This window comes from Saccopteryx bilineata, chromosome 3 (genome assembly GCF_036850765.1).
Source record: "Saccopteryx bilineata isolate mSacBil1 chromosome 3, mSacBil1_pri_phased_curated, whole genome shotgun sequence".
Taxonomy (NCBI): domain Eukaryota; kingdom Metazoa; phylum Chordata; class Mammalia; order Chiroptera; family Emballonuridae; genus Saccopteryx; species Saccopteryx bilineata.
The window spans coordinates 1,568,846-1,582,630 of NC_089492.1; the positions used below are offsets into that span (position 1 = coordinate 1,568,846).

General features: G+C 63.5%; 1 protein-coding gene across 3 annotated transcripts; it reads left to right on the forward strand.

The window, feature by feature from the left end:
- The first annotated feature begins 645 nt into the window (after nt 1-645).
- On the forward strand, nt 646-7,758 carry ARC (activity regulated cytoskeleton associated protein). Of its 3 annotated transcripts, none has more exons than XM_066265557.1 (6): nt 646-726; nt 1,142-1,306; nt 3,827-3,955; nt 4,341-6,453; nt 6,704-6,849; nt 7,056-7,758. In XM_066265557.1, the coding sequence occupies exons 3-4, from the start codon at nt 3,885-3,887 to the stop codon at nt 5,752-5,754; spliced, it is 1,485 nt and encodes a 494-aa protein (XP_066121654.1). In that variant the 5' UTR covers nt 646-726; nt 1,142-1,306; nt 3,827-3,884; the 3' UTR covers nt 5,755-6,453; nt 6,704-6,849; nt 7,056-7,758. The 3 variants fall into 3 exon arrangements, with proteins under 3 accessions (XP_066121654.1, XP_066121655.1, XP_066121656.1); XM_066265558.1 differs by having other exon boundaries at nt 666-726; nt 955-1,306; XM_066265559.1 differs by lacking the exons at nt 646-726; nt 1,142-1,306 and having other exon boundaries at nt 3,709-3,955; nt 6,707-6,849.
- Nucleotides 7,759-13,785: the final 6,027 nt, after the last annotated feature.

Consider the following 13,785-nt stretch of genomic DNA (forward strand, 5'->3'; position numbering starts at 1 on the left):
TGGCTGCCCGCTCCGTGGCCTGGGGAAGGTCCCCTCACCTCTCAGAACCTCTGTGAAAATGGGGTGAGCACATCTTGAGAGGTGACAGGGCAGCTGGCAGTGCACCCTCTCTCCCTTTCCTGGCCTTTGTCCTCTGAACCCTCCACTGTCTCCACCTCAATCCTTCCTTCCTCCTTGGTCTTCACCGCCACCCCCCAAGTCTCAGCTCTGAGCTGCCCGCGCCCCTTTGCGGTACTCTCAGGGGAGGGATGGTGGCTGGGCAGAGCCAGTGGGAGGGCCAGGTGTCCTCCCAGCTGCCCGGGCTCAGACTGCAGGTCCATCTGCCAGCTGCTCACCCACGTCCCCGGGGCCTGTGCAGCCACCTGGGCAGATGTCCCGGCCCCAGAGCTGCCTCCTGAGGCAGAAGAGGCAGACAGAGCAAGGGAGCATCAGGAGAGCCATAGTTGGGGGTCTCTGCCATACCCCCCTCCCCAGTCCTCCCAGAAGTGACTCTGTGACAGGAGGCTGGGGCCAGGACTGCATGGGGCAAGAGAGTGGCCCTCAGCTTCAGGGTCACCAGCCGGGCACTGTTACCCCATTGCACAGGTGGAGAGTTGAGGCTCAGGTGAGCCCAACATCTCCCAACAAATAACGATGGAGAAGGGCCGGCCGGGTCCTGCATCTGTTCCCTGACCCACTGAAGACCAGCTCTGTGCCAGGCCTACTCCTGGCTCCAGCCACTCAGCGGTGAGCCCACTGGTCGACCTGCCCTGCAGTGGCCTCGGGGGGGGGAGGATCAGCCTGGTGCAGGGAGCCCCCCTCTGGGAGCAGGAGGCCAACGTCCCAGGTCCTGCAGCTCAGGGGCCCCTGGGCCTGGATGGAGGGAGGCTGTCCGCCAGGAAGTGCTGGTCCAGGCGCTGGCCTGCGGTGGGCTCCCTGTGGGCGGTCACAGACCTGGCCTGGTCCCTCTCCCAGCTACTTCAGGTGTGGTGGCAACGGAATGAGGCCATGTGACCTGGAATGGCCCCACAGGGTGGCAAGCTGAGCAGTGTTCCTGTGGAGGGTGGGCACCTAGCCCACAGGCCACGGCCGGGCAGGAAGGGGCAGGTGAGAGTAAGAGGCAGACTCCCCTACCCCAACTGCCCTGGCTTCTCCGCCACAGGGACAGGGCCGTGGAGCAGCTGCTGCCCTCAGCTGAAGCATGTGTATGCATGAATGTGCACATTCAAGTGCACGCACACACGTGTGTGCATGTATGTATGTGTGCACACGTGCGTGGGAGGTGGCCTGCGATCCTGCCCCTGAAAGAGCTGGTGCTCACACCCAGGTACTAACTGCTGACGCTGAACCCAGCCAGGAGGGAGCCGAGCAAACCCCCGGAACTTGGGAAGCGGACAGAGCAGGGGGAGGCGGGAGAGCAGTGGGGCTCCCTGAGGCCATCTTGAGATAAGCATCTTAGCACCAGGGGCAGAAAGTCAGAACCCAAGAGGGGCTGGGTCTGTTGGGCCGACCCCTCCCTGTGGTCGCCCTGGCCTGGCCTCCCTCCTCTGCAGCGGGGGGCCCGGGGGTGTGGAGTCCCCAGGCCTGCCTCCTCCTGCCCAGTCCAGCTGCCCCTCTGCTGCCCCTCCCCCACCGGCCACACCCTGCTCTGGGCGAGGCTGAGAGTGGGCACGGAGGGGCGGAGCCGGAGGAGACCCCAGTCCAGGCAGGGGAGCAGCTGGCCTCTTTCCCAGAGGTGGAAGAATGGTGCCCCAGGCGCCAGTGCGGGGGTTTGCTGAGGGCTTCTGGGGAGATAATTGGGCAGCGATTACGTGTTCCCAGAGCAGGCAGAGCTGCAGCCTGTCGCCTGTCACTGCGGGTCACCTGTCACTGCGGGCTCCGTGAGCACCGCCTCTGTGCAAGGCCTGTCTGGCTCGGCCCCAGCAGCCTCCCTCCCCTGGACTCGGGCTGGACTGGCCCTGGGGGTCGCCAAGGGTCTGGGTCAAACCCAACCCAACCTTGAGATCCCCCCTCTCTGGCCCAGCTCCCCCACAAAGGTGTCACATTATCCCCACCTTCCAATCTCCTGCCTTTGCTCCCCCCTCCCCCAGCTCCTCTGGTCCACCCCCCCCCCCAGCTTTTCCAGGCCTGGTCAATCCCTCCCTGGCCCTCTAGGACCTGGCTGGGCTCTCCCTGCCACTCCAGGCAGCCCTGCCAGACTGCTGCTGCCTCGGGTGGGGTGGGGGAGAGGGTGGAGACCACCGTGGGCCCAAGGACCACGAAGCCATGCCTGGCCCAGGCTACCCAGCTGGTCAGGGGACCCGGGTCTGAGTGCCATCCTCAGTAAACTGGGTGGATGGAGGGGCGGGCAGCTCCTGGTCACTCAGGTGCTGGCTCTGGCCCTTCCACTGCACACGCATGTGGGTGTGCACACGCATGTGGGTGTGCACACGTGCAGGTGAGCGTGGTTCCTGCCCCACCAGCTCAGGGAGCGCCTTCCCTGACAAAGGCCCTCAGACATAGACGGCGCGCTCACCTCAGACGTGGACACAGGCTCTCCGCCCCACGCGGACTCCGGGGAGGCCAGCTGCACTGGCCCCCTGGTCACTCTGTCCCCACAGACATCTCACACAGGCCTCCAGCTCCGGGAATGCCTGGGCTGGGCAGCACCGGGATATTCCTGTGCTGGAACCCTCTCTGCCTGTCCCCCCTCCCTCCTCTGCCCACCCACTCGCCTTTAATTAGAAATGCCAGGAGAGCGATTTTTGGAGAGGTTTTTTTTGCCAGAAAGACTTTCCCGTCCACAGCAGGGGAGGAAGCTCAGATTGGCTCTGGGTGGGAGGAGAGCCAGGGGGGAAGGGGCCTGGTGGGGGGAGTGGGGATTCCAGAGTGTGGGCATCTGAGCTGTGTGCCCTCGAGTGAGCTGAGTGTGCACCAGGGGGTGAGTGTGCACGCAGGGGTGAGTGTGCACGTGGGGGGATGCGTGGGGGGTGCATGTCTGTGGGGAGGGGGAGGTATGACTAGGGGATGAGTGTGCAGTGTGCGTGTTTGTGACACAGGCAGAGGGGAGTGGGCAGTGGGGGCTGAGGTCTCCTGACTGGCAGTGGTTGTGCCCATGCGCCTCTGGCTGTGGGCTGTGCTGTGTGCTACCTGTGCCCAGGTAATCAGCAGGCCTGGGACCCGATCCCTTGGGATAACCGAAGGACAAAGGACGTCCTTCCCCTTGCCACTACTGCCTGGGAGGCGGAGGGGAGTCTCAGCTTCCGGAGCCCCATTCCTTATATGGTGCTTTCTCTTCTCTGCTGCTGCTGCCTGTGGAGGGCTGCCTGCACCCTCCTCCCTCCCTCCTCCCGCCCTCTTCCTTCCTCCCTCCCCCTCCTTTCTCCCTCTACTAACCTCGTGGAAGTCTTGGAGCTTCTGACCAGCTTCCCCTTGTGGCCTGGGGGGTTCAGGGACACAGTAGGCGGCTTAGGGCTACAGTAGGCTGCAGGACTCCTCCATGTCCTCCCTACCTCCACCCCAGGAAGAAGCTTCCAGATTTCCCCGGGGGCACTAAATGGAGAAGTCTTGGGCCTCACCAGAGCCCTGGGAGTGGAGCACTGGGCAGTCCTGTCCAGCCATTGAACAGGTCGTCACACACATCACACCAATGCCTGAGGCCAGGCAGAACCATGGCCTGGGTACATGTTCCTCACACACAGCGCAGGAAGACCAGCCCAGGGCAGGGTTGGGCGGACGCTCCAAGCCACATCTGGAACTCACCCCTGACACTTGGGAGTGTGTGTGTGTGTCTGACCTGCGTGCACCTGAAGGCTCCTTGAAACCTTCAGCTCAGGGGAAAGGGTCTGAACATCCGGGTGCTTGTCAGGGTCATCTGTGGCTGAACATCTGCGGCTGAACTGGGCAAGGGCCCCGTCTGGGTCAGGATGGGGCTCATGAGGACCCAGGAGAGCAGAATCCAGCACCAGCACAGCGCCTCCCCGCCTTCCACCTCCCAGTAAGGAGAGAGAGATGGGCAGAGGAAGCCCACCCAGATACCCTGGGGGAGGGGCCTCCTCCTTACCCTCGGGTGGGGGCAGCCTCGCAATCAGCCCAGCCTCTCCAGGGACACCCCTGCACCTTCCGCCCAGCACGGGCGGAGAGGGTGCTTGTTGGTCTTCAGAATATCCCCTCGGGTGTTGCGGGCTGAATGAGCCCGGGGAGGGGGTGGTGGAGCCAGCGGATTAGTCACCCGAGGCCAGCCGTGTGTGCAGGGGGTGGGTCCTCCCTCTGCGCCGAGCGCGAGTGGGCGCGCGGGCCAATGAGAGCCGGGGGCTGGCGAGGGGGCCGCCCACGGGCGCGCTGGCAGCATAAAGAGCCGGCGCCGCGGCGGCTGGTTGCAGAGCTTGGCGTAGCTGCTCCCGCACCGCCTCCCTGAGCTGCTGCCGCCGCACCGGACCCAGTGGGACCGAGTTTCCGCCGCTCCGCCGGACCCATCGCCACCGGCGCGCCCGCATCACCGCACCGCCGGGCCCCGCAGACCTGCCGGCACCAGGAGGACTTTGCAGCCCTCTTCGTCCCTCCAGTCCGAGCCCCGCGACCACCTGCGCGCAAATGGAGCTGGACCAGAGAACCGGCGGCGGCCTCCACGCCTATCCTGGGCCGCGAGGCGGGCCGGTCGCCAAGCCCAACGTGATCCTGCAGATCGGTAAGTGCCGCGCCGAGATGCTGGAGCACGTGCGGAGGACCCACCGGCACCTGCTGACCGAGGTGTCCAAGCAGGTGGAGCGCGAGCTGAAGGGGCTGCACAGGTCGGTGGGCAAGCTGGAGAGCAACCTGGACGGCTATGTGCCCACCAGCGACTCCCAGCGCTGGAAGAAGTCCATCAAGGCCTGTTTGTGCCGCTGCCAGGAGACCATCGCCAACCTGGAGCGCTGGGTCAAGCGCGAGATGCACGTGTGGCGGGAGGTCTTCTACCGGCTGGAGAGGTGGGCGGATCGGCTCGAGTCCATGGGTGGCAAGTACCCGGTGGGCAGTGAGTCAGCCCGCCACACCGTCTCCGTGGGAGTCGGGGGTCCCGAGAGCTGCTATCAGGAGGCCGATGGCTACGACTACACAGTCAGCCCCTACGCCATCCCCCCACCCCCGGCTGCCGGGGAGCTACCGGGGCAGGAGCTGGAGGACGCCCAGGAGTACCCACCCTGGGGGCCGGGGGAGGACGGGCAGCCGAACCCCGGTGTGGACACTCAGATCTTTGAGGACCCGCATGAGTTCCTCAGCCACCTGGAGGAGTACTTGCGACAGGTGGGCGGCACCGAGGAGTACTGGCTGTCCCAGATCCAGAACCACATGAACGGGCCGGCCAAGAAGTGGTGGGAGTTCAAGCAGGGCTCGGTGAAGAACTGGGTGGAGTTCAAGAAGGAGTTCCTGCAGTACAGCGAGGGCACCTTGTCCCGCGAGGCCCTGCAGCGCGAGCTGGACCTGCCGCAGAAGCAGGGCGAGCCGCTGGACCAGTTCCTCTGGCGCAAGCGGGACCTGTACCAGACGCTCTACGTGGACGCCGAGGAGGAGGAGATCATCCAGTACGTGGTGGGCACCCTGCAGCCCAAGTTCAAGCGCTTCCTGCGTCACCCGCTGCCCAAGACCCTGGAGCAGCTCATCCAGAGGGGCATGCAGGTGCAGGACGGCCTGGAGCAGGTCACCGAGCCGGCCGGCCCCCACCTCCCGGCCGAGGCCGAGGACGAGGCCGAGACGGAGGCCCTCACGCCGGCCCTCACCAACGAGTCTGTGGCCAGCGACCGGACCCAGCCTGAGTAGAGGGCATCCCGGGCCCCAGCCTGCCTGCCAGGCCCCACGTGGCCTTTGCCAACCAGGACTTTCGAGGTGGACTGACTTTTGAGCTGGGCTGACCCTCTCAGGGAAGAGCCCTCGTCCTCATCCCGGTGGAAACCCCCGTAGCTTCCTAGCCTGATGTGCACAGACACACACCATCCAGTTATGGACATTGTCCCCCAGACAGCAAAGGGGCCCCTCTTCCCTTCGGGGTCCTGCCCTATCAGCCTCCCTCCGTCTGTCTTCTGGGGCCCTGGGCTGCCTGGGCTACCAATTCTCCCCCCACCACACACACTCACTCACTCACTCAGGCCGTGACAGGAGCCCCAGCTTCCTCATCCTGCTCCATGCCTGGGCCTTCGGGGCACTCAGAAACCAAGTGTCCAGATGCCCAGGCCAGCGGGCACCAAGCTCAGGGGGACACCCCAGAACAGAAGCTGGAGACACAACCTGGGCCACGGGGACCTCAGCTTCCGGGCCACAGCCCTCTCCTGGCAGTGGCTGTGCTGGGCAGCCAGGACAGCCGGCCAGCCTCGGACAGCCGGCCAGCCCCGGACAGCCGGCCAGCCTCGGACAGCCGGCCAGCCCCGGACAGCGCGGCTCCCGGTCCTAGAGGACCCCTGAAGCTGGGACGCGGCCTCCGCAGCAGCAGCAGACCTGGAGTTCCCTCTCCTGGCCCCTCAGGTGAGCCCTTGCGTCAGGACACGACCACCAGGGGTCGCCGTAGAGCGGGGAGGGCCCAGGGCCAAGTCCCTGTTCCAGGCCAGCCCACGCAGAGAGACTCAGAGGCACCCCAGAAAGTTAGCTGTGGGGCTGGGGTGGGGGCGGCGTGGTGGAGAGGCCCCGGGGTCAGGGAGAGGGGGCTGGGTGGGAGGCAGGGCTGGGGGCGCATGCTGAGCTAGCTCTCACGAGGACCGTCACTTCTCCCCACCAGCAGCGTCCGTGATTCACGGCAGCCTGGGGGCGCTCCTGCCCGGCTAGGTGACTCACCCCCGGCAGGCGGGGGGTCCCAGGGGGCCCGAGTCCTCAAACCGGCTGAGGCAGCAGTCAGCATCCACGGAGCCAGGAGAGTGACGACAGGTAATGGAGACTCAACCCTCTCGCCTGACCCTCCACTGTCCTCCCCGGGGGCGGATGAGTCCCTCCCCTAGTCCTCTGGGCAAGCAGGGAGGCAGCCCCCCAAGATCCTTGGGGTTTTGGTCCCCAGAGAGCAGCCCTGTGATGTCTTTCCGGTGGATACCCCAGCCACCCGCCCAGCCCCTGACCGTCGTCTTCCTTTCTTCCAGGTCTCAAGCTCCCCCCCCCCTGAAGCCCTTGCTGCTGTGCCTGCTCCCCTCTCCTCCCACAAGCACAGGGGAGACTGAGGCCGGCGAGAGAGGGGGCTGCAGGGAGGAGACCCAGCGAAGAGCTGGTGCTGAAGACGGGCCAGCGTGAAGGCCAGGGACTGCCAGTATGCCCGCCCCGCTGACCGCCAGTCTGCCAGCCCCCTGGCCCGCAGTGGCTGGAGCCGGGCCCTCTCCCGCCCCCGCCTAGGAGCCCCGCCCACTGTGTGGCCGTCCTCTCCTGCCAGAGCTCTCTGCGAGCCCTGGGCTGAGGCTGCAATCCCGGGCCCTGCCCAGGGGCCCCAGGACCAGCCCCAGGACAGCCCAAAGCCTTTCTCCTGGGGCTCGAGCTGGCTCTCTGCCAGGCCCTCTTGGTGTCCAGGCCTGGACCCCCGCCTCCCCGACACCAACGCTCTGGTGCTGGCCCAGCACTGGTGTCTGCAGAGCAGGTCTTGTTTGGGGGCTCCCCTCTCTGCCTATCCACTGGGGTTTCCTGGGTTCAGGAACCAGCGTTTCCAGGTGACTCTGCCAGCCCCGCTCCAGCTGGTGCCCCGGCCGGCCCCCTCTCCAATTCTATTTTTGCACATGAGCCATAACCCATACTCACAGGCTGTGGGAGGGCCTGGGTCTCCTGCCCCCATGGACCAAGCCTTGAGTGTCAGGCCAGGCTGTGGGCAGCCCTTCCACCACCTTCCCTGAAGACAGACTTTTTTTTTTATAAGATTTTGTTAATAAAACATTGAAACTTAGAAGCACGTGTGCTGCTGTTTCTCTGCTCACTTGGGTGCTGGGATGGGGCTGTAGAGGGAGGCAGCTCAGGGCCACGAGCCCTCAGTGCAGGTGGAGGGGTCTCTGGAAGCTCCGGGGACCAGAGCCCACTGCCCTCCAGGGCCGCTGGTCAGGGCCGTGGAGCCTCAGGTTAGAAGGTCCTTGGGCGCTCCCCGTATGGAAGCTAGCCCCCTGCAGCCGCATCCTGAGGCAGGCAGCTGGTGAGGGGGCTGAGAGGTGGCTAAGCCTGTCACCCGCCCCCTTGCCTGCCCCCTTCCCAGGACATTCCCAGGGGGTGTCCTGGGAATCCTTACACGACCAGGGCCCAGTCCACCCAGAAGCCTGCAGGCCCAGCGGACTTCTCGGGGCCCTGGGGCCCTGGGGACCTGGGCAGACAGGTTGCTTCCTGGGAATGGATGCTGGTGAGTCCTGGCTGCAGGATCACGAACTTGGTCCCTCTAAGCCTCAGTTTACTCATCTGCAAAATGGGGGAACCATCACTAACACAGTTCATGCATGGACTCACAAACTCCGAAGGAGGGCCATCTGATGTCCTGTGGGTGGTTGGCCACCCCCGGTCTCTGAGGGGCACCCCAGGCCCCCAAGGGGGAGGGAGAGGTAGCCTAGCTGGAAGGGAATGCATTCTAGCCAGTGGTTAATGGGAAGCAGGACCAGTGGGAGACAGATAGCGAGAGTTTGTTACAAGGAGTTGACTCACTCAATCATGGACTGATTAGTCCACTCCAAAGTCCATAGGGCTGGTGGGACCCTCTTCTTCCAGGTGATGTCTTAGCTCCGCTCGTCAAGTCTTCTTACTGGTTGAGCCAGGCCCACCCAGACCATCTCAGTGACCGCCCCTACTCAGGTCAACTGGTTATGAGCACAGATCACACCTGCACAAGACCTTGGTGACACCTAGATTAGGGTTTGACAGAATGACCAGGGACAGTAATACCCTAGCCGGGTACCGTCACAGCCGTCATGGTCACGGTCACCCACCCAGTTCAGGTCCTGCTGTTACTGATGAGTCTGGGTCCTTGGCTCCTGATATGGAAGAATTCAGAGCAGGGACACTGAGAAAAGCAAAGGCAGATTTTTTTTTTTTTTTTTTTATTCATTTTAGAAAGAAGAGAGAGAGAGAGAGAGAGAAGGGGGGAGGAGCAGGAAGCATCAACTCCCATATGTGCCTTGACCAGGCAAGCCCAGGGTTTCAAACCGGCAACCTCAGCATTTCCAGGTCGATGCTTTATCCACTGCGCCACCACAGATCAGGCCACAAAGCAAAGGCAGATTTATCGAGGCTCAGTGGAGGGCAAGAACGCTGAGAGGGCTCCAGCTTCTGAGCACTGAAAATGTGGGGCTAGGGTTTTTTTTGTGGCTTGAGAACATAGAAGTTGCTGGGGTTAACCAGTCAGGAAGTAGGTTAACAAGCTTCTCCTTTTTGGAATACCAGTGTTCGTCTGGTATACGAACACTGATGTCTGGGTATATGTACATCAGCAAAGCAAAGTACTCTGGGATTGTGCGGCACTTATTATGGGATACAGGAAGGGACTTGTCCAGCCAGGTGTTGGGTTTTTCTTTCTTTTTTAAAAAATTTATTTATTATTATTAATTTATTATTATTATTTATTTATTCATTTTTAGAGAGGAGAGAGAGACAGAGAGAGGAGAGACAGAGAGAGAGAAGGGGGGAGGAACTGGAAGCATCAACTCCCATATGTGCCTTGACCAGGCAAGCCCAGGGTTTCGAACCGGCGACCTCAGCATTTCCAGGTTGACGCTTTATTCACTGCGCCACCACAGGTCAGGCGGTGTTGGGTTTTTCTCTGTGATGTGTGGTTTAGCTTTAGATTTGAAAGGCACACTTAAAAGGAGTCAGGTTGCTTCGATCCCGGACTGTTGTTTTATAAGCTACCTACTGCTAACAGCCACAGTTCCGGCAGGGCCCGACTGGATGCAGCAGTTTTTGTAAACATTTTACTCTACCTGTTTCACTGGCCCTGGGAAGGTGCTGCTGCTCTGCTTGGTGGGGCACCGGGCCAGGTGGGGAGGGAGGACCGTGAGGGTGGCTGTGGGGGGGCAGCCCAACTTGGGTGGGGCTGCTGTGGAGAGCCTTGGCACAGGGCTGGCGGAAGGGGCCGGCTGGGACACAGAGAGCAGGCCACCTGGGAGGCAGGAAATGAACCAGAGCTGGAGAACCACCTGCCACCAGGAAGTGTCGTCACCCTCTGTCCGTGGTGAAAGCACTACCTCGTCCTTAATCTTCTCCTTTAAGTGGTGACAGTGCTGACAGGAAAGGGGAGAGGAAATGGAAGGAACAGGAGGCTGGCACCCCACGGGGCTGCCCCGGGGGGGGGGGCAGGGATGTCCTCGGAGAAGAGCGCCCCCCTGCATCAAAGCCGGAGGTGGGAGCCCTTTCCTACCAGCCTGTGACTGAGGGCGAGGACGGGGAGCCTGCTCTGTGACCATCAGGGGCTGTCTCGGAGATGAGCCCTGAGTCTTGGTGTCTCAAGGAGGAGACCAGAGGGCAGAGCCCAGAGTCTCTGTTCTCTCTGTGCCTGTCTGTGTGTCTGTCTGTCTTTCTGTGTCTGTGTGCCTGTCTCTCCTCCTCCCCCCCCCTCTGCGGAGCACTGGGGGTAAGGGAGTGGGGGGGGCGGCGAGGGCGCTTAGTGGAAATCAACGAAGGACAAAGGGGAAAGGGTTGGCCCTGGGCAGGAGTCCAAGGGTGGCTCAGGACAGCCGACCTAGCCCCTCCCCACGGAGCACCCCCCCTCCCCCCGCCTCCAGACAAGGCTAAATGAGGAGGCTCCCCCTTCCCGCCCCCCAGCACCACCCAGAAGCTCTCCCACGCGCAGGCTCCCAGCTTGCGGCCTACTTGCTGGCAGCCGGTGGCACACATTAGCCGGCTTCCTCCAGGAGGGGGCCAGGCAGTCCGGGCCCAGCCCTTGGTTCTGGGGGACCCGGAAGTGGGGCCGCAGGTGCAGGGGTCCTCTGGCCCTCGGCCACTCCTGCTGTCTGTCAGGAAGGCTCAGAGCAGCATGGGGAAACTGAGGCCTGAGAGGAGCAGGGAGTCACCAGGTGAACCAAATGGCCTCCTTCACGTCTGGAAGGCTCAGGCTGAGCCTGTGGCAGGGGTCAGGCAGCAAGTGTCCCTTCCTCAGCCCCTCCCTCAGGTCCCACTTGTCATCTCTACACCGTCCTGTCCTCTGTGGCCCTGAATGGGTGTTGCTCTGCCTGGTCAACCAGCTTCCCCACCCCCTACCTTAACCTCTCCAAACAGAGCCTTACCCAGACAACCAGGGGACCCGCCCGGCCCCGGCCACCTCAGGAGACCTGTCCACTGGCGGTCCTGCTCTTCTGTGCGCCCACGTGCCCACCCGGAGCTGCCTTCCCCGCCCGCCGGCCCGGCTGGGAGGGAGCCTGGGAAAGGCCTGCCCCCACCCCACTCCGCCCCACCCCGCCGCCCTCCCCACTCAGGGGAGCCCCGTGCCTCAGGGCAGGCCAGCTAGGGGCTCCCTGTTTTTCTGTAACTGCCACAAGCAGCCACCTGAGTGCCGCCTGTGTCCTTTCCCCAGCCTCACGCAGCACACCGAGTGTCCAGGCACCACCACGCTGGGCCTCCTCCAGGGCAGAGGCCTGCGGTCGAGATTCCTTTCTGCACGTTTGGTTTTTCCTGGAATTTCAGATCCTTGTTTCCTGTGGTCCAGGGGATGTCCCCCCCAGGCCCCCCCAGCCACCACGGTGCCTTCCTTTCAGCCACCACTCGGGGCTGCTTCCTGCTCGGTCTGTGCTGGTTCGTTTCGTGGAGCCCCTTCCTGGAATAAGAGATCTTTAGAGAAAAGCGTTGCTGACCGGGCGCCTCCTGGGCCTGGCTTTCCAAGTGTCTCCTGCTTCTGGATGATGTCCAGATTCCAAGGCAGCCTCCAGAGCCCTGCCCAGCCGCCCCCCCGCCCCGCAGGGATCGATGACACCACTCCCTCGGTCTCCTGTCCCCTTGGTCCCTCCTCCCGTGCTGCCCACACCTCTGCCTCTTTCTCTCTCGGCCTCGTCCTGCAGGCACTGTCCTGGAATCCCTCAGAAACAAACCTCCGCCATTCTGTCCCAAGGGTCCCTCTCCACTGCCCGGCTCTCTCCAGCTGTTTCCTGTCACCCACCTCTGTCCACCGGCCCTGCTCCCGAATGTCTCCGCCCTCTGACCTGCCCTCTTTGCTGGAGCCCCAGACCTGACCTCTAAGCACAGCCCCAGAAAGGGCCAGGGCCTGTCACATGTCCCTCCCAGAGCCCCACCCCATGTCCATGGCTGGGCCCCAAGCTGGACTGTGACAGGGTGGGAGAGGAGGTGATGCAGAGGCTTGGAGGGGCCCAGCTGGAAAGGGCAGGGTCAGGTCCAGCCACTGTCCTGTCCCTGAGTCACAGCCCCATACAGAGCACGCTATGCTCACAATCAGGGCGCCCACAGGAGGCAAGCCTTGCTGAGTTAGAGGCTGTCCCCCAAAGACAGCGGCTACCTGAAGAGGGAGGGAGTGGACTCCTCACCCCAAGGGTAACCAATCGGCTCCGGCAAGCGATCCGAGCAGGGGCCTCTGGGGCCCTCTCTGACGTCACCCTTGTCTGCCTCTGGGGGTCATGACGCTGCGCATGGTGCTTCTCCCATCGCCACCTCTCTCAGAGGGAACCACTGCTCTCTGCCCAACTCCTCGTCATCCCACAAAGCCCTGCTCCTGTCGTCCCCTCCTCGGACATCTCCCTGCACACCACCCTTAGCGTCACCTCTGGGGACCCTCGCCGCCCCTCCCCGTCCTGGCACCGGCCTGGTACTCCCTGAGGACAGAGACTCCCCTGCCAGCCCCGCGCCCCTATTCCTTCGGGGTGCTGGAGGCCCCCGTCCCTGCTCCCTGAGGACAGAGACTCCCCTGCCAGCCCCGCACCCCTATTCCTTCGGGGTGCTGGAGGCCTCCGTCCCTGCTCCCTGAGGACAGAGACTCCCCTGCCAGCCCTGCACCCCTATTCCTTCGGGGTGCTGGAGGCCCCCGTCCCTGCTCCCTGAGGACAGAGACTCCCCTGCCAGCCCCGCACCCCTATTCCTTCGGGGTGCTGGAGGCCCCCGTCCCTGCTCCCTGAGGACAGAGACTCCCCTGCCAGCCCCGCGCCCCTATTCCTTCGGGGTGCTGGAGGTCTCCGTCCCTGCTCCCTGAGGACAGAGACTCACTCCCCTGCCAGCCCCGCGCCCCTATTCCTTTGGGGTGCTGGAGGCCCCCGTCCCTGCTCCCTGAGGACAGAGACTCTCCTGCCAGCCCCGCGCCCCTATTCCTTCGGGGTGCTGGAGGCCCCCGTCCCTGCTCCCTGAGAACAGAGACTCCCCTGCCAGCCCCGCGCCCCTATTCCTTTGGGGTGCTGGAGGTCTCCGTCCCTGCTCCCTGAGGACAGAGACTCACTCCCCTGCCAGCCCCGCGCCCCTATTCCTTCGGGGTGCTGGAGGCCCCCGTCCCTGCTCCCTGAGGACAGAGACTCCCCTGCCAGCCCCGCGCCCCTATTCCTTCGGGGTGCTGGAGGCCCCCGTCCCTGGAGGCCCTGGGTTCCCTGCTCCTGCCGCTGGCTTGTCTGGCGTCTTCTGTGCCAGGAGTCTGAGTGTGAAGAAGGCTATTTTTAGCCTGTGTTATCCCCGTAATTATCTTGTCTCTGTTTTGTCCTGGTGCTTGGTTCTGCTAAAAAAAAATGTCAGTCTGTCTCTCTACACTCAGGAGAAGTAGGGATCAGGGGGACCCCACAGAACCTCCTCTGCTCACATCCCAGACGGGCTTTGTCTGTCCACTTAATAAAAGCCAGGAAGTTCTGACACCTCCCAGCCAGAGGGGCCTGGGCACGGGAGGGTGGCTGGGGGCTCCAGGCTGGGCCCCCCAATGCCCTCCCAGCCCCTGAAACG